A 25,339-nucleotide genomic window follows, 5' to 3' on the forward strand; every position below is an offset into this window, starting at 1 on the left:
CTTTATAAAAATAAAGGCTAAAAATAAATGATATCGTGGCAAACAGATATTTCGCGTCAAATGCGGCTCGCAGGTTGCCTTGAAATTCTGACATTTGATATCGCGAGGCGCGAAAAATTAACGAATCTCGTGCGGCGTAACGGAACTGTAAAACGATGAAACAACTGAAATATTATCCCTGCTTTTATCCCGCGACGACAATTTCATTGGTCTTTGTCGAATGCGATACGAAGCTAATTTCCATGCCGTAAGTGCGCGAAGTTATAAAGAGACGGGCGCGAACAAGGGAAATTGGGTGAAGCAAGGAAAATTACTATAATCAACTCTACGATGAAGTAACAATTATCTACACGTCGCGATGTCTTTAAGACCCGCATTTGCAGTTGTTACTTGAATCTCGTTTCAGAAGCGTCTCGTGTCAGACGAAATGCTCGAGTCGGAATTGTATATCTTGAAACGGTTCAATAATCGTAACTTATAATAGAAATTGAATAAAAAAAACTGCGTTTACATTCAACTGAGAAGCGAAGAATAATTTTTCATGTGAAATCTGATCCTCTACGACCGATTCATAATTATTTCTTACTTTTATTGGCTTATGATATCTTAAGACTGTACTTAAGACGATCTTACATGAAAAGAACAATTTTGCTGAAGTATCTAAAAATTTATTTAGACATAGATTTGAAAATAATTTCGTCGGACTACGAAAATAATTACATAGGAATGTCAAGCATCAATCAATCTTCTAGGATCAATCGATATTCTAACAATCAGAGTTTTAACATCCTATATAATTATTTTAATAATTTAACAAAATTATTTTTAGATCTGTATCTTGTTTAATTTTACTTCAGTAAAACCGTTCTTTCCGTTTGTAAAAGGACTGTTTTATATATATATATACTGAAATACAATTAAGCAAGATACAAATCTAAAAATAATTTTGTTAAATTATTAAAATAATTATATAGGATGCTAAAACTCTGATTAGCCATATATTAACATCTTAAGACATTATTAAAAACAATCTTGAAATAAGAATGGACTATAAAAATACCAGTCGATTTCATTCCAAAAAATTGTATTATATACGGAGAGAATTTTCTTTTAAAATTTAACCTGAAAATATAGTAATTGTTGTACAATACAATATTAAAAAAATGTTTACCATGCATTTCAGTAAAATTGATCAAACTTATTTTATATTTTATTGTAGTTTTATTAATGAATGAGAGGTTTACATTAAAATTCTTCGAAATACAATGTTGTCCCACGATTATCATATTTTCAGGGTAAACTCTAAGAAAAAATTCTCTCCGTGTACATACATTAATAAGTTACTTATTAAAACGAGAATAGATCAACTTATTGATACTAAAATAAATTAAAATTAATACAATTAATCGATACTAAAATATTAATATTATAAAGATTAATGAAACAAATAATATTAACTAAAAAATAAACCATATTTGATCAAGACGGGTCTTACTGCTTAATAATATTTTCATGAATTTTTACAATTTCCAGTTTATTAATAAAATGATTATTTTGACGAACGATGCAACAGACAGCTTTATTTCGCTCGTTCAAGAAAGAAAGAAAGAAGCCTCGCGCGCTCAGCCATGATCGCAAGAAGAATTTTTCCGAACGCTGTAATATCTCCGATTTTCTCCAAGTCGCGCACATCCGCGGGAGTCGCTATTGAATTTATTATTATGCATTTATGTAGATTGAAATTAATATTAGAGGCCCGCGTGAGCGAATAAACGAATCCTGGCGACGGAGGCGCCGCGATTCTAAACGATGATTCCGCGGAAATCCTGCGATTGAATTCGAAGTCGTGATTAGTTTCTCAGCTTACTTTTCTCCACACCCTTCGTTCTCGTAGTCTGGCAAAAGTTTCAAACTGGAATGCTCCCTTATTGTTCCTCCGATTGATTTACATTTGTTTAATAAAGTAGCTCGCTCGCTCGCGGAAGTCGTTTTCTTTTGCACTTATTGTATTAATTTAGAAGAGTCACTGTTGAATTAAATTTCAGATCCCAGGCGAACGTTCTTTTATTAAGCGGATAAAAGTGGCGCAGTTTAACATAACGGCTGCTTTTTGAATCGATCCAAAATTAGCCTCAAATTGTAAAAAACCAAATGGCAATAACTACCAGGTTAGAGCGTGTTCGGATTCCCACCAGGATGTTCTCCGAGAGTCATGTCATTCTTGTTTAACGTTCAATAGATAACAACACAGAGAAAAAGATTTTCAGCTAATCTTGATTTGTTATAATATATTTGCTGCTGTAATTATAAATCTATAAACTACAGCGAAATGGTTTGCTATTGCTGCTATAATATAAATATCACAGCTAAGACATTAGTTGTTATATTAATAATATTTTAGTTGTCCATGTTTTACACCTGCCATTTAGGCTAATTCTACAATGTGCTTTCTGTTTCCTGTTTCTTGCTGTTTGTCTCTTGCCTTTTTGATCAAGAAGGCAAGAAACAAACAGCAAGAAACAGGAAACAAAAAGCACATTGTAGAATTAGCCTTAGTTACCACATGCAATTTTTAGTTACGACAGCTTTCTTTTTTCCATGAAGGATGGAGTGATACCTGTGTCATTCGGGTGATGGGAATCTGAACATAGTCTAATGCCCGTGTCACACTACGCATTGGAGATTGAGAATTGCGAATGAAGGATTAGAATTCGATCAATCAGGTAGTTTTAATTTTAATCCCTTTCGTTCTAATTGGCTGAATTCTAATCCTCAATTCGCAATCCTCAGTCTCCAATGCGTAGTGTGACACGGGCATTAGAAGATTGTTTTGTTCTTCGTGACCTCTGAGTTGCGCCGGAAGAGTTGCTTTTCTTAAACGTTGTGATCGTGAATCGGACCGCAACCTTATTGAACTCGGCTATAACTCAACCGTACAAAGCTCGCGGTACAATCGCTGCCGATATACTCGTGAACGCGCGGGACCGACGGCATATACATATAATGCCGTTATATATCCCATCGCAGTCGTATAAATCTCGATTTTTGTAGGACTGCGAATTCTTCGTGCATTTCCGCGGGCGTGCAACACGTGCGCGTGGCAGACGATATCCAGAGCGTCGAAAATAGATATATCGAAACGTCGTGCCGCCGATCGAACGTTCTTCACATTCCGCATTTCCGAGTAAACAACACGTACGAAACACGCAAAACAGAGCGAAATAAATGCGAGTCACGATTGTACACAAGGTAAATCATACACTTCGATCAAATTGTATCTCACTCGATGCGGTATTGTTCTTTCCACGCCGTGTTATACCTTTGCGTAATAATATAATAATAATAATACACAGAGACCAACGTTGTATTTTAATAGGAAACGAAACGCTCTTTCTTCAGATTTATCAGTCGACAAGATAAACGTCAAAAATTGGCGAATCGTTTCGCACAAATGTCGTTCGTAAGAATATCGGAACAAAGATATATTGAAAGATCGATTTTATTGAGATTTTCTGTGAGATATCGGCAAACGTTTATCTGGCGAAGCCTGATGTACCGAATGATAAGCTCGTGGAGGAACATTGAGAAAAATACAAGAATATGACATATATTATACATATTCTTTTCGTATAATTTGTTCTTTTTCTTCATTCTTTTTTCTTTACTTTTGATCGAAATATTGCCCACATATCTTGCGAAAATGCGTAAAATGTGAAGCATATAATTATATAATTTATATATTTTTCATTAAGTATATGTGTATATAATTATGTATAATATATTTTGTGGTTTTAAATTTATGTTCGATTTTAGTATAATTTTGGTGTATATAAATGTAAGAATATTTATACATTAACTTTTATTTTGATGAGCTACTAGGTGATCGAGTCTGCCGCCAAACAGCGAATTTAAAGTCAATTTTAAAAAGTGTCCAAAAAAAAAAAATTGAATATTTCCCGAAAATCTCCCTCCTATATCCGAATCACTATTACTAAAATCACAACGCATATAAACACGCACAAATGAATTAGAAATGTTATATATACAAATGTATACTATTCTATTATATGTATATACATATAAAATAACGTAGAATTCAATAGAATAATAAAATAGAATAGAATAGTACAATAAAATAATATAATAGAAAACATATAATAGAATAGTGTATACATATAATAGCATTATTTATCCCTAACATTTCCAATCGAAAATTTTTTCTCTTCAAATTGTCTATGTAGACATAAAGATTACCTTTCACAACTTTTCATATTTTATAGCACACAATTTCAAATGTTCGGAAATAAAGGAGACAAAGTTCCAATAGAAATAAACTCTCCGACTGTTTCATACAACATTGCACGAAGACATTCACTTTAAGAGTTCTCTTTACGTCTTTATGTGTTCTTATTGACGCCATAAAACTGCCTGAAGCTTTCGTAAATATCATTATTCAATTTCACGCGTTTTCGCGACTTCCGCGGGCCTGTTCTGAATCCACTTAATCTCCGCGTTCGATATGCCGGGGCTACGCTGGTGATAGTTAACGGCGACTTCGTGGGGAACGTCACGTATCGCCAGAATTCGTTTATCGGCGACGATATCCTCATAATGGTGCGATCTCTCTTGCGATCGCCGATCTCATTATCCTCAATAGACTTCGCCTTATTTTTCACGATCTCGAATATTTTACTGCTCGGTTGCCGTCGCGTGACATTCTTCAAAGATTGTTTCAAGCAGTTACCAAGTATCCTCATTGTCGCTTTTTTCGCGTCATCCTGATGATACGTGATCGTCGTGTCAAGATCGCTCGACGATGTAACGTTTTGACATGTCGCGTCGGATGGAGCAAATGTGATTGTCCCGTTGGAACTCGACAAGTTCTTCATCGTCGCGATTTCGATTACCGTCGCGTTCGACTTTATCCTCGAGTCTTTTTTGGTGGCCAATCGCATTGCATTCAAAAACATGCACGGACAATGATTAGTCACTTTGTTACTCGAAATTTTGGCTTTCGAAGTATTATTATTTGGGCAATGCGGTTGGCTCGTCTTATCTTCAGCCACGGTTGTCATCGTTTCTTCTATCATAGATTTCCTGAAGTGAAATCATTAAATTAATAACGGAAATATTATAATTTCCCTATGACTCTCCAAATAATAAAAAATCCTGAGAAATCGAACAAATGAGAGTGTAACACAGTTGTTAGAGCGTGATAAAAAAATAATGTTAATCAATGCAGATCTTGATAGCGTGTATTTCCATAAAGACGAACGTTTCGACTCTTTTTAGAGTCATCATCAGCGTTAATACAGTTCTTCAAAAATATAAGACATCACTCATGCATCAATAGCAGCCACTAAAGAATTGAAAGATCCTAAGTGAGGTGCATGAATTTCGTTGCAATCTTGCACCATTTCTGGAACGAATGTGAAAAGGTACCGTGTTAATGGCAATTTATAAATACTAATAAAAATATGTGGCTTATCATTTGATGCTGAGAGATGTGATTACAGGAACAAGAACAAATAATAATAAGAATAAAGTCCAAGAATTTGTGCAATAACCATTATAAAAGAAATATATAAATAGTCAGAGTATAAAATAATACTAGTTAGTCAAAACACGGCAGAGTTAAGACTGACGATATTATTTGAAAGTGTGTCACAGATACATACATATATTGTCATTGTTTACAAAGATAAAATCAAGCGTTAAAAATAATTAATTATTTATAATCTGTTTAAAATCGAAATATAAGCATAATGTAAAAATTCTGTGTCAGACTGTGGGTTAAGACTATTATTTTGCATTTGTATATGTAACATCTAAGATACCAATTTTCTTCCTAAATAACGTTCACGGTCTAAAATTTCGACGTTCTCCCAATCGAAATGATGATTAAATGAAAGTCTGTGATCCGTAATGACCGATCTAGTTCCAAAGGAATTATAAATAAACTATTAATAATTCATGCACCTCACTTAGGATCTTTCAATTCTTTAGTGGCTGCTATTGATGCATGAGTGATGTCTCATATTTTTGAAGAACTGTATTAACGCTGACGATGACTCTAAAAAGAGTCGAAACATTCGTCTTTATGGAAATATACGCTATCAAGATCTGCATTGATTAACATTATTTTTTATCACGCTCCAACAACAGCGTTACACTCTTATTTGCCCGATTTCTCAGGACTTTTTGAAATTATTAAGCCAATTAGTATCGTTGAATTCATATTTTGGTAGTTTTAATAAAAAAAAAAAAAGAAAGTTCTTTTTATTAAAAATAAATATATAAATGCATTCATGATTTATTGCAACTTTTTAATTGAGGTACCAAGAAGCTGTTAGCAGCGGAACTTTTGCGTTAAGGATTAAAGGAAAAAAATTGTCGGACAAATTGGATACGATTGAAACGCCTTGCATATATACGCCGTAAAACTTGCGTGGATTTAGACCAGCCCCGTAATGGTAGCAATTCGATAAATTCATCATCCAGGACTTCTCTCTTCTCGTTCCTCTTAGCTTAAATCCCAACTTAAATAGACGCGAAACGTGTACTGGACTAAAGTTCGAGCGAGTTTGATTACAAGGGAACGTGTCTCCAACTGCACTTACCTTCAGCAAATAAGCTACTGCTGAATTGTTAAAGCTCATTTTCAAAGAATCATGCGATTCGCGCACTTAGAGTTTTCGCGAGGAACTTCCGTCACGTTCTGCAAATCAAATATTTAGCGAACGTATATGCGCTATTTTAATGCATCGCCGAAACACGTAATCGCTCGTGATAAGACAGGAGAATAGATAATTGTTCGGAGTAATTGACTATTCGATTATATTGAATCTAGTAAGATAATTAACAAAATGAAGACGGAATGGATGTTTTCCAAGGAATCGAAACGTATTTTCCTCGCTCGAAGATTTAAGTGAGAAATATATAGAAAAACGTAAGACAGTAAAATGTAAGCAGTAAGCGAATTGACTAATCACGATAGAGACCTTAAGGCAATAATTATGTTCTCTACTGTGATTGACTGACTCACTTAGGTATTATTTCATTATGTTTTTCTATGTGTTTCTGCGGCTGTAGAAAAGAAAAGAAATTTTTTTCGGCTTACTTCGTAATCTTCGTCTCAAAATCCGTCACGTCAATACGTTCCTCCATTTGGTAATAAGCAATTATCAATATTCGCATCAACCGAACGAGTTTAAGCTTGATGATTGACCCATTAGGTTGAGCTTCTCGAAGTAACAACAGTCTGGCCCAGTCCGACTTCAGCGTACCGAAGGGCAGAGCGGAAATCGGACACTTAAATCCGGCAGTCATCATTTTTATAGTAGGCACGTCCGTGAGATTTAATTTGAATAAATGATTCTCGATCTCGTCGACATCGAACTTGGCCAGGTCCAAACAGCGATCTGGAATGCCACTCGCGCATTCCGCTGCAAAAGAAGAAAAAATACATCCAGGAACTTATTTCTCCTCTCAAATCAATTGTAAAAAGTGAATTTTTTTCTTTTGCAGAAATATTAAAAACTGTAATATTATAAACCCGTAATTTCTTCTTTTTTTATAAAAATGGAAATAGTCCTTCGATCGCGTTACGTGGCTCAGTTGTCATTAAATTTTCTCCATGAGGAATCGTGTTAATCCTTTACTGTCCAATTAATTATTTCTCAAACGAGCAAAGATCAAACGTCGTCTTCAAAGATCAAATCTCGTCTTCAATTTAATTTAAAGACAATTTTAGATAATTCATATTTAAGTTCAAAATAATATTTATAGTACTTAATTTAAAACCGTCTTAAGTACGGTCTTAAAATGTCATATTAATATCTTAAAACATTAAGACGATCATGAAATAAGAACGAACTACGAATACCGACCTATTTATAATTTTATATGTTCTACAATATAAAGAATGTCTGAAAGATCAAAGTACGCAACATAATTATAAACAGAAAACGTCAACATCTAATGCAAATTATGGATAGTTTAAAGCGGACTTAATCAGCAGATCTAATAAAGAATTATCATTTTCAGAAGTTCATAGAGATTTTTAAAATATAATTTAATTGTTATCATAATCGAATGCCTGAAGAACAATGCAAAGAAAAAACCAATGCAAGATCTAACTTGATATGAGACTATAAAAAAATCAATTTTCATTAATTTCGTCATTAAATTTTACATATTAATTTCTAAGCTCCCATGGTTCTTATTCTTATGATACACATTCGTAATGCAAATCTCGAAACAATGTCTTATCATCTGACATGCTTCGTGACGGCGATAATCCAATGTCACTAAAGATTGACGAACAGCCAGAGATCCTTTCAGGAAACATGAAATAATACAGCGTGCACTTACTGTTGAGAATTAACACCGTGCAGAAAAGAATCGAAACATACGATAACATTTCTCGCGACATTCCGTTTCTCGAACTGTTCGCGCGGATGAGTGACGGTATGCGAGCACCTCGTTTCGTTAGGATCGGCACATTTTCAAATGCAAACACCGGAGACTCGCGGTACGGTAACACGTGAAATACAAAGCGATTCTCGCTTCTTGTAAAGCGAGAGCTGCATCCGATCCCTTCGCGCCGCGATAAATGTCCAGGAACGCAGAAGAGAGTTTTCAATTGCTGATGTTATATGGCAGGTCAGCTTATTTGTGAACTTCCCTTACCGGAAACGAAATCGTTGAATCATCACTGTAGCGGTTATAATATTAGCTCATTAAATATGCATTTCCAGCTGAAAACTGTAATGAGAATTTCTTTAAAATTTCCAATATTAAATACTTTAACAGAACTATGGTCAAAGTTAAAAAAATCGTGCTGAAACAAAATCCAGTGTTAAATATAGCATTTCATCTCTTTTTTACAGAGAGAGAGCTTCAACGAGAAGAATTAATTTCTAATTTATGTTGAAAATTGTCGATGCCCTCTGAGAGATGTCTGAAAAAATTCGACGATTTTTGTTACATAATAAAATAAAAATTGTATTTTCAAGTATCTATAAAAAAAGAAAAAAATTATTTTTGTTTTATATATGGACAATTGAAGGAGTAATGAACAAACATTTTTATAACTTTCTTACAGCTTCAACGATAACAATTAACTAAATTTCCAATTTAAGTTGAAAATTGTCGATGCCCGCTGACAGATATCTGAAAAAATTCGGCAATTTCTGTTACATAATAAAATAAAAAATCGTATTTTCAAGTGAATTGCTATAAAAAAAGAAAAAAATTATTTGTTCCATACATGAACGATTGAAGGAGTAATGAACGAAGACACTATTACCGAGGTAATTCCATACAGCGTGTCATTTGTTGATTTATTTTCTGCATCTCGTTGTAGATATATCGTCATCTTAACGTACATTCATTCTCTTTCTCACTTTTTCTCTCATACAAACTATTCTAATTATTCGCGTTATGAAACTCCGCACTGTTTGCAATTGCGTTGCATCGACAATATTGATACATTTATATTATCTCTTCGGCCTCATTTTTTTACAGATACATACCGAATTATATAGCGCTTTCTTTCTTTTCTTTTTCACACACATACAACATACATACATATAAAAATTATGTATATAATCTATCGCGTCATAATTACAAAGTAACTATACGTACATATTTATATAATCATCGTAGAAGCAGTATCTCTCTTACAAACGCGAATCACATCGACGGACTTGAGACAGGAAAAGTGATGACTCGTAAGACAAAAAACTGAAAAAGCTCAACAATTTTGCACAATTTTTATATTACAATAATTAAGGGAAAACCTGAAGAGAAATCATTCAAATCCGCACTTCAAACAGTCCGCTCTGCAAATATAAAAAAAATCTCGAAATCGCAGCCCGCCTGCCATACATCTTGCACGTATACGTTTATACTAAACGTACGTTTATATGAACTGTATATAATACACTGTCAGTGTAGACACGTTCGCGTATCGTAAAGTCGAAAGGGCAAGATCTCTGCCGTCGAAGGAACTTACTTAGCCACGTATTATTAGCGCTATACAATCGTCATATCCTTATTCTGACGTCGGGAAAGAAGAGAGTCACGTCGCATCACATTTTTTATCTCGCGAAAGAATCTTCAATATATCTTGAGTCGTCTTTCCACAATAAATTACACGTAATCTTAACCACCCTCTAATACGAGATCTCAATGTGAAATAACACATCACCGTCTGACAAATCACGCCCGTTCAAAACAGAAAGTTTCAAAGCTGTGCGGCGACGAAACGCAAATTTTATAAAATTTGACGTGCTTCTTCCATCACAAAAAAATAAAAGCCTAATCCCTAATTATTCCGCACCATAATGTCTCTTACAATAACTATACTTTTATAATAATTAATCCATAATAGTTCCATCCTCGTCCACGCCGCGTTTGCTTCCCTTTCGTTTCCACAACGATTATCTGCCTTTCGTAATCTCGCAAACTTCTACATAACGCATCGCATTTTTGTTTTAACGCCCTATTCTTTCCCCTCGTTTAAATCTATCGTTTTATTTACTATTTCTATAATGTTTGACAGAGATAAATTCGCTTAACTATTTGAATGTGCCTATCGTTTGTATCGTGTTTGCTTGCTTGCAACCCTGAGACTACGATTCTACCGCCATGGCGAATCGGTGATTACACATGTATTATATGTACAAAGAAAAAATGCTTGAAAGAGTATGAAACTTCCGGCAGCGTACATAACAATACCTGACGCTTTTTTTCTTCTCTCTCATTCTCTTTCTATCTTTTTTTCGATGAGGCGACGCACACAAAAATATTTGCCCTTGCACGCCCTTAAAATCTTTCTGTGTCCATCGTGCCGGCACGATTGGAGGGCCTTGAGGGGGTAACTTTGCGACATGAAATAACAGGAGTTGCACGATTGTTAGTAATTGATCGTAAACTTGCGGAGGAAAAAGTTGTTCAGAATTTAGCGTAAAGAACGGAAGGAAGAAGTCGGGACGAAATCGGCGAAAATTATCCTCATTTATCTCTCAAGTGGAAGAAATTGGGACAATATATATATGGAAACTTCGAGGGACGTGGATCAGCGGATATTTTTAAAACCATTGCGGTTCCTTCAACACGCATATAACAAAGAGGTGAAAAAAGAAATATTTATTCTATAGATTGACTCCAGCAACAGTGGAATATGCAATGTAATGCGCCCAGTAATGCGAATATCACAGTTAAACGGGAAAGCTCGTTAGCCTCAACGAAAGACAAAGGAAAACATCGGTATCGCGTTACACGGAGATGTCATTGGGGGAAAAGCCTTTTTTTTTTTAGTCTTAACGAGCTTTAGTCAAACGACAAATACGTTGATGTACATAACACTGGGAAACACAAACTCTCCGCAAAGTAAAACTTCATTTCTGCAATTTTTTTACAAAAACTTTCGATCTAAGCGTGTTGCTCATAGAGCGTAGAATGTTCCAACAATATTGCTGGAATATTCTGTGGTTTATGTATCATATTTTCAAACGAGAAAAGAAAAACATTACTCAGACAACTATGTACGAGTAACAAACAAAAAAAACATTCAGTGTTTTCAGGACTGTCCAAAAAAACATTAGTATTAAATGTTCATCCAGGAAAAAATGTTATATATATGGACATATTTTAAAAAATTATATAAAAAATTGACATATTTTATATAAAAAATGTTTCATATATAATTATATAAAATTATATAAAAAAATGGCAATATTTTATATATAATTGTATATAAAATATGTCAATTTTTTAATATAATTTTATATAATTATATATGAAATATTTTTTTCTGCACTTCAATACTATCTTTTGCTGAAACTAAAGTTGTCTTTTGCAAAACATTTTTGGATTTCATTAATTTCCATACACTACAAAACAATACAGCAATGTCATTGCAAGAAGGTTGGAATTGCAGAAATATTTCATAGCAACATTGCAGTATATTTATAATAGTAATGCGACACTGCTACAAAAATATAATAAAATTCTAAACATCATCATCAGTAATTTTAAAAGTATTTTTCCACGTCTTTATATTTCCCAAGTAATAACTTTTCAACTTTTATCATTTTCAAAAAAACAATATAATTTACTAGAAAATGAAATTGGGCCCGAATGTCTAAATAGAAAAAAAAATTCGATATGACTGCAACAGTTTCTGTTTCTTTTCTTTTTTATGTTAGTTAATCAAGAAAATAGTAATAGATCACTAGAGAAACGTGAAGAAGAATAACGAGTGCCAGATTGAACCGCAAATTGTTTTCCATAGATTTAAATGCAGAAAGAATAAGGAAAAAGACGCTCGTAGCCTACGAGCAGAAAATAAGGACAATTAAGGGACAGCGGAAAGATATTATTTTGTTATTAAAGAAAGTGAACTGTGTGTCCTAATTTTATTGCACTTTAGACCCATGACGATAATCCCACGATGTAAGTACGAGGTCCACATGCGGTTTTTGCCACTTCGGTCTTGTGTGAGAAAATGATTTACTAATTAAAAAAGATACGAATAAATAAAAAATAAGAGATGAGAAAGAATTGAACTTGAATCTATTGTTTGTCTTCTTACTATTAACTCTAGCTCTTAATTCTAAAAAACTAGATAATCTTCTTCCATACAACTGAAGTGATTATAAGCGAAATTGATAAAAACCGCTGTAGACTCGCAACTGATAATCGTCAAACGAAGCTTCATGAAACTTACTTCTTTTCTATAGATCTCTCTAGTTTTCTTAAAAAATTTCTTATCGTGAAAGGCATGTATAATGTTATAATCGCGCATAGATGTGTCGATAATATTATGCTCACTGATTTTCGTAACAATGATAATAATTAGTGACAACTAGATAATAAAGATCCCTGAATATAATAATGGTAATAATAATATTAATTGTATATCAATGTAATAATAGTGATCGTAATGTGTTATAAAAATAATATTAATAATTATATATTAGCAATAATATATTTTTCTGCTTCTTCTCTTATGTGGCACGGGCATAACATAACACGATCGTTTTAACAACCGGATAAATACTTCTACCGCCAACAAAAGCATGATAATATGGCAATTATCTAGCCGATAATTCTTAAAATATATTTCAAATACAAAATCCCAATTTTCTGCGTAGAAACAACGTGTCCAATTGAGAAACAATTTAGACATTCTCTACCCGCTATCTTTCTTCCGTTCGCCTTCTCGCATCTATTTTAACTTGATCTGTCGTTTATATTGTACAAAGATGTATTCTAAGATAATATACAAAGACATATCTTTCTCTACATCGCTATAACTATGGATGTTCAATACAGCTATCACAAATAGATCGATTAACATGATTCGGTTTCTTTTCACATTTAAGCTATTATAATTACAAGGGTTAATGCAAAAGAGGCAATATGTATACATATATATTTATGTAACGCACGGGAGATGATCTCAATCGCTCCTGTTAAGATACACAGTGAATAAAACAAAAAAAAAATAAAAATAAACAATGATTAAGAGAATAGAGAAAATGCTATTCAACAACAGTAATTTTGATTGCTGATTCTTAATATCAATGATATCATATCATCATGGCTACGATGTTAAACACCCACAGTTATTACATCTTATCTTATAATTACTATATTCAGTGTTACGATCTTGACGATCGAACGGAAACACTTTATTTGGTAATAAAGCCATCGATTGGCTTCCACATACACCTATCCTAAAATGAGTACTCTGAAAGTCTTCTCGCATCTTGTACTGTTATGTTCCAACATAAAAATTACATTTTCCCTCCTTTTTTTCTTTCTTTCCTTTTTTTATCCTTCTTTCATGCTCTCTTTCTGTACCTGTAAATGGGGTACTCGACAAGGAAAGTTTAGATACTTCGAACGAAGACTACACATGTCTGCCATTTAGAACGATTCGTGAATCACAACGAACGATGAAGAAACTGTCCGAACTTACACTTTTAACGTCCTTCTCGCACGCAAAAAGAAAGAAAAAAAGAATAAAAATTTACGAGTTTATTAGAAAATAAAAAAGATCGATAACTCCATTTCTACCACGCACTAACACTCACTGGTGTCTTCGATAATGCAACGACATATCGAAAAACGTGCCCGAAATAATGATGTACAATAATATATCATCACACGATGGTAGTGAACATCATCAGCTTACAATAAACAACGGTATGATCCTGGTAATGGGCGATCGAGTTATCAAATTTGAGATGATCAAGCGTATCTCATCGATAACAAACGTTCTCCAACATCTCCTCGAAAAGCTTGTTCATTGGTACTTTGCCTATTCTATACACATTGGACCAGAAACGTCTAATGACCCCATCGGCCTGTCTGAGACTGGGCAGTACTAGTAGCATGTTTTGCGTGGCTCGGAGTGCTTGACCCGGTCTCACCGCCGCCACACAATCCGACAAAGAATTCAATATCGAATCTCGGAAACGGTACAGCGCCTGGGGTTCGTCAGATCTAGCGTCACTATTCGCTAGGATCAATGCTTTCAGCACATAGTATTCTTCTCGCGTTAAACCTAACCGCTGGATTCTCTCGACGATTTGCATACACTGTTCAAAAAGAAACAATACAGTAAGAATCTGCACACTGCCAAATCGTAAAAAACGTAAACACAATAAAGCAATTTATCACGTTAGCTCTCTATTTTGTTATTGAAAAAACTATTTCTAAGCGATTTTAAATGTATATTTGTGAAAAATGAATGTGAGAGATGTGACTTTCAATAGTATACAACATGTAATTTTTCTTTATTATCTTATTAAATTATCCTGAACATAATAAACAAATTTTTTTTTCTGTTTAATAGTATTTAAAAATATTAATAGTAATGCTAAGATACATAACTTATAGAAAATATAAACTTTTATAGAAAATTACTTACGTGCGTATAGAGCTCCGTACAATGGCATTCACGCGCGAGTCGTTCGTCCAATGTAAAATCTTGCGCAAACCTCAATCTGCCATTGTTAGGCGTACTTCTCCATGCCAGGGTAAAGGTTAATACCTCAGCCCAAGTAGTTTGCAGAAGCCGCATTTGATCGTTCAACGCTAAATTGGTGAACCCTGGAATCTGCTTGGCCCAACCTGCAGGAAAATGGATTAAACATTCACTAAACAAAGGAAAATTTCAAGCATAACTAATTGTTAACATACAGCCACGCGTTCAACAATTACCAATTATGCTGACTAATTCTCGGTCATAGAGATCGGATAGCTGTGCGAGGGTTCTCTGATCCGCCTCCTGTGTACTCGGGGCATTGGTCACTTGAAGTATGTCCGGTTCGCAGGCCGCTAAGGCTTCGACCAACTTGTTGTCTGCAAAAGTCGAGACACGATGTGTCTCTTTATTTATATTGTCATAAAATACAACGATAAAATATTACTAAATTATTTAACGCTGATAATGAAAATTTAACGCTATAAATGAAGAAAGTTTACAAGCATTAAAGAAACAATGAGATGTGATAAATAAATCATAAAATCAAAATTAAATTAAAAGATCAATAAAGCAAATTACATATCGCACAGGAATACACGGTAACAATTATATTTGATAGCTTACTTATCGTTTCAGTAAAACCTGCCGACACTACGTCGGCTACGTTAGCTTGAAACGTGAAACATTGAGTAATGAAGAATAAAGTTAATGATAGAAATGGTGTTTCGAGAGAGGGAATTATTATTTCTAATAGATGTCTTTCTTCGTTACATGATAAAGTAGATATGAGATATGAAATTATATTGATATCAAGTACCCTCTAGTGTGGCATTCTTGATCGGAGTATAAGGATCCGTGGATCTTCTGTACTTTTGTCGACCGCCCCGAACACGATCCAATCTCACGCCTTCCTTCAGCATTCCTTGCCGTAAACATTTCTGAAATCTACACGCCTGGCACGCTTTACGTCTTCGTTTGTTTATCTCGCACTCGCTGTTCGCTGGACAAGTATACTCGATATTTCCTGTAAAATTACTAGCTATTTTATCATAATATACACGATCTGTTGTCCCAGATAGCACCAACTGTCCTCAAACCTACAATTACAAAGGGTCACGTGCATCCAAATATACAATCTGGAATATAGTAATAGATCGTTTCTATATATATATATATATATAAATTAACGTAGTCCTTGGTGCTATCTGGACGAATTATTGCGACCTGTTACGGAAATCGATAAGCCTGCTTACCTTGTATAGTTCTCTTGAAGAAAGCCTTACATGCCTCGCACGAGGCAACCCCGTAATGGAAACCGCTCGCAACGTCACCGCAGACAAGGCAAAGTCTCCTGGGTAACAGATCTTCTTCCTTCACGTCCTATAGAAACGACAACAATTCTTCACAACAGTTCAAATATAAATCATCCCTAATATAAACTCGTTACCCGGAGAAATATTATCGCGATGCGATCACGCACCTCTGGAGTTCCCAACAGCTGCGTCGTCGAAGAACAATGATGCATCTCCGGACTCTCAGGATTACCGTTGCTATCGCCGTAATCCGTAATGTCTAATTTCGTGCATATTGACTGAAAATATATGGTTAAAATAATGATTAACATAAAGCAACGTGAAGAAATATGATAAAGGTTAATGTGTATGTGAAGAAATATATATATATACAAGAAGAAAATAAACAATTTTTGTCTGTTACTGTTTTTCTGTAAAGTTGATAGTACTTGAGTACAAAATTATTGAAAACTAGTATTCGGTGATACATACATATATATATATATATATATATAAATTTGGCGCGGTAAAAAGCTGTTACAAAAAAAATGAATAGTGCAACTCAAAACGTTGTCCATTGTATAACTGACATTTTTACTTAGAATGTTTTGAAATTTTAACAACTTTTAATACGACTTTTTTAAATTAGAATTATTTAATTAGAAATTGTTGTAGAGATTGATTGTTCTATTACATATCTTTAATTATTACATATATTTAATTATTATCTTTTTATAGAATTTTTTAAGCGAGGTTTCAAGAAAAAATAAGTTATTCCTTTTTCCCAAAAAATTTAAAAAATGACATTTGTAGCATTTTTGCCTTGGTACGCCTCATGTATATAAAATATATATAGAATAAAAAAGAACTATGCAAAGAAATATACAAATAAATATAATTGAAGTAATAATATAATATGAAGAAATATGATAAAAAAAAAGATGAGACGAAATATCGAAGTAATGATTGACACAATACAATGTGAAGAAACATAAACAAAAATAAGAAGACAATAATAACACAATGTGCAATATATTCTTAATAAGACAATAATCATAATAAATAAGTGCAGCTGAGAAATTCTCTGAACAATACCTCCTGATGCTGAAGAGTCGTGGTTGGCGAACACACTTGATAATTTTGCGTGGGCGTTGTTGGGTTATCGATTTCCTGCTTGATGTTCGGTATTGTCCTGTTATTCCCGATCACGCTTTCCATGGTAGCGTCAGACATCATGCAGACCTGTCGGAGTACGAGGAAAAGAAACGTATAGTTTCCGAAATAGCACGTCGCTAGCCGCGATCGCGGATATCCTTATTGTTACAACGATAGCAAAAGCGATTCTTAGCGCGAGAATACACGAAATATCACCCGTCGCCTTTTCTCTACAGTCAAAGCTGCACTTCTTTTTTGCGTCTGCTATATTTAAGCACGGCCAACGCCTCGAGCATTTTTAGAATTGACTTCAGAGAATTCGTGGTACCGCCATCCAATATCCTCGGCGATCACGCTCTCCTCACCCTTGGACCACCCTCGGTGGATCCTACATGCAATCGAGTACACGCAAATCGGATTCGTGCAAAAACTGAGAACCACTATCGTTACGAATCGCGTGTAAACACTATCTTGCACGAGCACGGGATACGATTACCTGAGGTATACACGGTTGCCGACTCGACAGTAATTCTAGTCGTTGTTTAAGACTTCGATGAAATTTCGGTTCAAAACATAAATTAGTTTCTGTCTTTGTTTATATGTTGAAAATGTTTAAGTATCCATTTCTTGTATACATAGATACCCTAGTATTTAAAATCCAAAACAGAAATCGGAAATAAAATCCAAAGTACACTTGAGATAGAAATTGCTAATCACGAACCAGTATTAATATACATGTGATTAATAAAAAACTTGATAAAGTATTTACTTCGAAACGAATAACAACGTATGTACAGAGAATGATAAAGGAATTCCTAGCTTTCAGTAGAATATTTAGACGAGAAGGAAAAGAATTAAAAAATAAATTTCTCGCAGAAAAAAATCGAGTTGAAGTATTAAAAAAAAACATATGTAGAAAAATATACTTTTTTCTACACATAAAATCTATATTTTTCTAACAGTCGTAATATAAATGACGCTATTCAACGACGCTAGATACGAAATAACCTGGAGTTAATAAGAATTAAAATGTGATAAAAGATACTTTGAATTTGAAACGGATAAGGCCAGTGTCAGACTACGTATTGAAGATCAAAAGATTGAAATTTGACCAATCAAAACAAAAGAGGCTAAAATTTCTTTGTCTTCGTAAGTCAAATTTCAATCTTCAATCTCAATCTTCAATGCGTATTCTAATTTCAATCTAACGGCGTGTAAAAATTTATCAAACAATTCTTAGCATCCCCTGTGAAATATTTAGAGAAGAAAAAGATTGAAGATTGAAAGATTGAAATTAGATCAATCAAAACAAAAGAAGCTGAAATTTCTTTGTCCTTATAAGTCAAATTTCAATCTTGAATGTGTATTCTGATTCCGGCCTAACGGCGTGTAGAAATTTATGAGAAAATCCTTAGCATCCAATTTTTGGAATATTTAGAGAAGAAAAAGAATTTGTTAAAAATTAATTTTTCGCAAACAGATTGAGAGTTAAAATATATATATTTTCTAAATCTGAATCAGTGGATAATCACTAATTACCCAGTGATATATTTGATATTGGATAATCAGTGACGTTTAACTAAAAAAGGAAGGATTATGTTGGAGAGCATTAAATAATTAAAATACTGATCAATTTATCGTTAATTTAACAACTTTTTTGCTCGCTCACGGTCATTATATTGATAATTTGTTATGTTAAGTAATCGAGCGGTTCATATTATTAAAATACTGATATTTGCATTAATGTTAATTTCAATCTTCTAATACTACATTCACTGAATTTATGCATTAAAACAAAGTTAGTTAGATTACATAATAAAGATTAGATAGGTTAAGGATCTCACATTTCATTCACTGATTACCAGTGGCATACTTGATACTGATATCAATGATGATCCACTGATTCAGATTTAGAGAGTATAGAAGCAAAAACATGTATAGAAAAGTATGATTTAACAATTGATGTAATAAAATAATCCTATGGCAATGCTGAATACAAAACAACTGCGTCCTGGATTAGGTCGCTGGTGAACAAAGTAACGGTGAAAGGATTGCGTAAGTCCTCTTTCTCTCCTTCCATCCTGTTCGGCATCATGTGTCGTGTGCCAGCAGAAAGCGAGACTCGCAGACGGAAGGGAGCGAGGTGCAGCATCTAGTCGGCCTTGAACTTGATTTTTTTTCAGATGCAAACTCGCACACCCTTCCATTCGGCAAAACCCAATATGGCATATCAACGCCGGATTCGTATTCGAATCTCGCGTCGGCGTGTTCGAATCCTCATGAAATTTAACCGGGATTTTCCTCGAAGCGTTTCGCATACAAAAAAAAGCCAATCATGATTTCATTTCGCGTTCCTATGGATTCAATTGTGACTGATCGTCAAAGTGAACCTTGAAACCGAGACGGAATAAACGCCGCGGAACTCAGAAAACTCGATGTGAATCGCTACCCACGTCCGTTTAGTATACACTCTTCTTTTTTTTTCTTTTACGAACTGAGCTTGCATATCGTAATATCAATATGCCAAGAGTGCCAAGACCAATGATCTCGGAGCCACCTCCCTTCAGCATGCACGTCGCGGGCATAAATCTAAAGAGGGTCGCCGACAGAGACGGCTAAAGCAAGCTTATTTAGTGCGGAACATCAGTGCAACCGGTCCTACGTTTGTTCCAATATATTCTAGCGGGACAGGTTGCATATACGGAGGAAAGGGTTGCGTAAGTGTTTCTCCTCCCTCCTCGTTCGAGCCAGGTTCGATTGAGAGCTCGAAAGGCGGACATGAGAAAGACAAGAGAGACTGAGAGAGAGAGAGAGAGAGAGAGATAGAGAGAGAAATCGAGAGAGAGAGAGATACACCACACCGGCCTTGAACTTGACTTTTCTGCGAGAGAGTGAGAAGCTGCCGCGTTCGCGAAGGCCGCGGAGCCACGCCATCGCAATTTTAGACGCCGAGCGCCGGCGGAAACGGCCGACAACGACGGCCTTGGGCCTCTCAATCTCGTTTTATCTCGTTTTATCTCCTCCTCTGTCCTACCTTCCTGCCTATACGTCCGTGACTCCCCGTTCCGCTGCGCGCCGACGCGACGCGACGCGACGCGACACGATCCCGACGCTATTACCGACAACTTAGCACCCCACTTTTAGAATATTAATATAATTGAAGAGACTCCGGCTTCTCTTCCTCAAAAAGTAGCGAACTAATGCCCAATTTCTTCACTTCTAAATAACTTTATCCAAGAGATTACAATGGAGATCTCCCAGATTACAATGGAGATATAAGATATCTCCTGATGGATAAGGTCTAATATTCGCAACTTATCTGGAAGTGAAGAAATTGGGTATAAACGTCCAAATTAAACGTGCTTAAAAAAAACCAATCACGGCAATTAAACGTAAAAAAAACAATTAGATCCTCCGAAGCTACGGGGTTTCAATTTAATTCCACTCTGACATCTTCCTGAGTAATTCTCAACTCAATCTTGATTTAAAGAATAAAATAAAATTTGAAATAAAAAAAAGGAAAAAGGAATAAAAGTTTTCCACTATTTTTGTATAACAAAGATTTAAAATTGACAGTTAAGTAATGACTTTTTTATACGAAGTATTTTAGAACTTTACAAGCTACATCGAGATCCTGAGATTCTAAGAAATCGAGAAACACATGATAGAATGCACGAAGAAACACCGACAAGACACGGAACAACGAAAATGAACAGAAGTTTCAATCTCAGGATTGCCACAGAAAATAAATTTTAAAATTCCCTGACTTTTCCAGGTTTTCTAAATGAAAATAGAAAAACTTTCCAATTTAAAGTATGTCAATTTTAACACATTTAAAGTTAAGAGTTGTAGAAAAGCTAGTCTATATTATTAAAAACAACGCAAAAAAGGCTTAATAGCATACTAAAATTTTGGGTGCAAATTCAAGCCAACAAAAAATTAATTAGTATTGGAAAAAAGAATGCAGTTACGAAAAAGAGCGATCAAATAAAAATACTGAATACAATATAAATTTTAATTATTTTATTAAAATCGTTTAAAGCGTGCAAGTTTTGAACATATTTCATTATAAACGTCAGATATAATATTTAAAAATTATAACAATTATCTGGAATAGGAGCAGTTTAAGGAAATTGTGAGCAAAATTCACACACACAAAATTCCAGACTTTTTTATATTTTCCCCTGACTTTTCCCGGTTTTCCCGGTTTTCCCGGTTTTCCAGATCTGTGGCAACCCTAAGTCTATTAGTTCGCGACTAAGAATGAAAAATCGTCGTTAATTTCAACACGATCGATCGAAAAATGAAGACTAATTGCGAACTGAGATCGTACGCAATCATGAAGTACATAAAAGATTTTCATTAAGTCTCCCCGCTCGAAATTGAATTCCAGAGGACTAAAAGATTCTTATGCAGATATGTACAAATATAAAAACGTTTTGTCGCACTGTCGAGACGAGTCAGTTTTTTTCATAAAAAGAACGCTTCCACTGAAGTATGTAAAAACTTAGCATACACATATATCTGAAAATAATTTTGTTGGGCCATCAAAATAACTATGCAGAATTAAGTTGCTATAATGTCGAAACTTTTTGCAACATTGCTAATTAAAATGCTTGTTTCTTACATAATTATTTTAATGGTTCAATAATTATTTTCAGATCTGTATGTCTACCTAAAAAAGGAGAACTAATTAAAAGTTAACTAATTTTGAAAGATCGAGGCTTTTACAATATTACACGGAAAGAATCGTTTTGCTGAAGTATCTAACAATTTAGATACAGATCTTAAAATAAATTTTGTTGGGCCATAAAAATAATTATATAGGAAATTTGCTGAAGTATTTAAAAATTTAGTTATAGATACAGATCTGAAAGCAATTTGTTGGGCCATCGAAATAATTATGTAGAACGATCAAGTTGCTAAGATGTTGAAATTTTTTGCAACATTGCTTATCAAAATACTTCGGTTTCTTACATAATCATTTTAATAGTCCAATAAAATTATTTTCAGATCTCTATTTATGTAAATTTTTAGATACTTCAACAAAATCATCCTTTTTATGTAAAGTTTCTTGAACTTTCTTGTTGCATTCATCTCGATCGTTGATAGGAGAGATGATTGATGCACTGATACAGAAACGAATTGGACAAACCGGTATAATGATCGGACGGTATAAGTGAACTTGGTATCGCCCACGCTGCACAAATTAAGATACGCTGCGATTAACATCGGTCAATAAACAACTCCCTATCTGTTGCCAGGTGCGATATCGGCCGATATAATGCACAATTCGCATAACAATCGCATAACACCGCTAACTCCCCGCCCGCTGTGCGCGCCTGTAATCGAAATCGGCGGGCGTTCGCGCGGAATTGCATAATGAGCGCGTCTGACATAACAGTGGACGATTTTCAGAACAATGTGAAGCTCGTTTAGTTGCAGTCGAGTGGTTACAACAAGCGTGATAACGGTAAACAATTTTCAGAAACAAGGAGAACCCTGGTAGAAATGTATGCCGTTTTCCTAGACACCTACTACTCCAATTACTATCTAATATTACTGTATTCTCATTAGTTGCGCCAATACTGAGTAGGAAATGGACAAGAACTTGATAGAGTTTTATTCTATCCATTCCATAAGCAGTTGGCTTGCTTATTAATTATCAATTTAATGTCCATTATTTGATGTATTTCTATTCAGTTGATATGTTGGATTCAGATTTACGGAACTTTTGTATACAGTAACTGCAAGCAAAGCATTTTACATCCTGGGGGTCGATTGTGTATCTTCAAATGAGGTGAAAATTACAAAAGTGAGCAAATTCACTAGAGTATTCAAAATTTAATTGATTAATACCTAGTAACCTTTGCTTACTTTTGTTAATTTTCACCTCCTTTCAAAATCCACAATCCACTCCCTGATCCTAAGTAGGTTTCCTTCTCAGTTACTAAACAGAAGTTGGTATTACTGTTTAGTAACTGCTCAAAAAATGCATGAAATTTCTACCAGAGAAGCTCTCGTATATACTAGAAGTTCTTTATCTGTTACTAATAGAGCTCTTCCGTTTCACGAAAACGGCTGCACGCAAAGTTTAAATGTATCGGTCCCTCTTTTATCAGAAAGAGGAAATAATCCTGGAAATAAGAATCGGTCATCTTGCAACGAGCAGACCGATTTATATTTTCATGTGCTTTCGTCGCATTGAAATTCGCGAATGTGTCGATATTTCGCAACGCGGTTGCAACAAGTCGACGTTATCTGTGCATTATTATAATTGTCCGCTTGCGCACGCGGTCGGAATATCGCGAGGGTATGTACGTAGGTGGTTACGGAATTAGAATGCGAAAAGAGCGGATCGATTCCTCGAGGATGAAGACCCTGGGTCGCGGTCAAGGCCGGGGCCTTGGCGGGAATTACGCTCCGATTTTGCATCGATCTTATCCAATAAAAATAGCGCGATAACACGGCCGTGTAATATCACAGTATATTAAAACAGTAACGAGAATAACCCCGAGTCAGCCCGTCGAGCGAATATCGGTTTCTGTCGCCGTTGAATCATTCAAGCCTTTCGATCCTCTTTAGATCTTTAAGAGAATCCAGTAATTATCTAAGAAAATTTAACCTTTCGCTATCTTTCATTTTCTAGACTGTAACTTCACTTACGATGTTTGTAGAGGAAGAAAATGATCGGATATCGCAAGTTTTGTTAACCTTTAGAGGTTGGGATCTGTTTTTAAAATCTTATAATAGCTTTTCCTTGAGTAAAATTTACTTCAATTCATTATTTAATTATATTTCGTATCTCTCAAAATATGACACTGTTTCAACGCCACTAAAGTGGCCTTCTCGTCTTGTAAAAGTTAAGCTTGAACTATACAACACCTTTAATATAATAGAATTCATTAAAAATTAAAATGTATGGGGGCAGAAAATAAGCAGGTAACGTAAGTCTTATATAGCTTGGATCCATTTAACCCTGCATATATTATTTTAAAAATTATTAAAAAGCTTATAAGAAAATGATTTTGATCGTTGCAAGTATAAAGCTTTATCAGCCTTCATTTTACAGTTATTAATTATTAAGACAATTATGGATTAAAGTGAAGCTTTTTCAACATGTCGTAGAATCCAAAGAGAGACCTCGAAGAACTCGTCGACATAAAGATGACGGGGGTCAATGGGGGTTCAGGTAAAGTCAAATCTGCGGTGAACGGATCAACCGGGAAATAGGCCTTGTCGATCAACGAGTGACGGTGTAACTCGATTCCGAGTCGTATCGTTGGTGGGGAAAGATAATAATCGTTCTCCGGAACGAGATGCTCGGAGGGGAGCCAAGTTTAAGGCCATGAGACGTCGATGACGTCATCTCAGAGAGAACGTGAAAGAAGAGGTGCAAATCCTAACCTTGGACAATGCACCAAATAATCGGTAGACAGGTACGCTCCCAACTTCGAATCAATCGGCTAAATCTTGAGCCGGAGTGAACAAATACTGCGTCAAAAAATAATGATTACGCTTCCCTTATAAAAAAGGACACGTCGATATTAAAAGCGTTATGTTGCGCAGATATAACTTGACGTAATTACGTAAAAATTAAAATTTAAGATGCAAGGCGAGTCGCTGTGAGCGAGGCTATAATAAATGTAACTATAAATATAACTCTTTTTTTTTTTCAATTTTATGAATCAACTTATTTTTGCATTTGCCATCGACTAGTTAAAACGTTAAAAAAATTCAGCAATTATTCATTCGGCACGAGTTTACATTTTCCTGAAAAAAGAAAAAAAGAGTTTCGTATAATGTATAAATAAAAACACATTATATATGCACACGTGACAAAATGCAGGTGAGACTCACACGTGTTGGTCCGTAACTTTTTTATAAC

General features: G+C 34.7%; 1 protein-coding gene and 1 pseudogene across 6 annotated transcripts in view; both read right to left on the minus strand.

The window, feature by feature from the left end:
• Positions 1–4,397: 4,397 nt before the first annotated feature.
• Positions 4,398–9,357, minus strand: LOC108757592 (uncharacterized; annotated as a pseudogene).
• Positions 9,358–12,952: 3,595 nt separating this feature from the next.
• Positions 12,953–25,339, minus strand: part of ERR (estrogen-related receptor) — a 28,111-nt gene continuing 15,724 nt past the window's right edge. For 2 of the 6 annotated variants that reach the window (XM_018502507.1, XM_018502504.1), the window contains exons 2-9: positions 17,392–17,538; positions 16,452–16,595; positions 16,258–16,384; positions 15,822–16,028; positions 15,629–15,673; positions 15,241–15,381; positions 14,948–15,150; positions 12,953–14,615 (exon numbers count right to left, since the gene is read on the minus strand). In XM_018502507.1, coding sequence (XP_018358009.1) covers positions 14,277–14,615; positions 14,948–15,150; positions 15,241–15,381; positions 15,629–15,673; positions 15,822–16,028; positions 16,258–16,384; positions 16,452–16,595; positions 17,392–17,532 — 1,347 coding nt within the window. In that variant the 5' untranslated portion in view covers positions 17,533–17,538 and the 3' untranslated portion in view covers positions 12,953–14,276. Of the gene's footprint in view, positions 14,616–14,947; positions 15,151–15,240; positions 15,409–15,628; positions 15,674–15,821; positions 16,029–16,257; positions 16,385–16,451; positions 16,596–17,391; positions 17,539–25,339 lie in introns of all 6 variants that reach the window. The other 4 variants (XM_018502508.1, XM_018502510.1, XM_018502509.1 and 1 more) reach the window with 4 other exon arrangements.

The sequence above is a fragment of the Trachymyrmex cornetzi genome, unplaced genomic scaffold (genome assembly GCF_001594075.2).
Source record: "Trachymyrmex cornetzi isolate Tcor2-1 unplaced genomic scaffold, Tcor1.1 scaffold147, whole genome shotgun sequence".
NCBI classification, from domain to species: domain Eukaryota; kingdom Metazoa; phylum Arthropoda; class Insecta; order Hymenoptera; family Formicidae; genus Trachymyrmex; species Trachymyrmex cornetzi.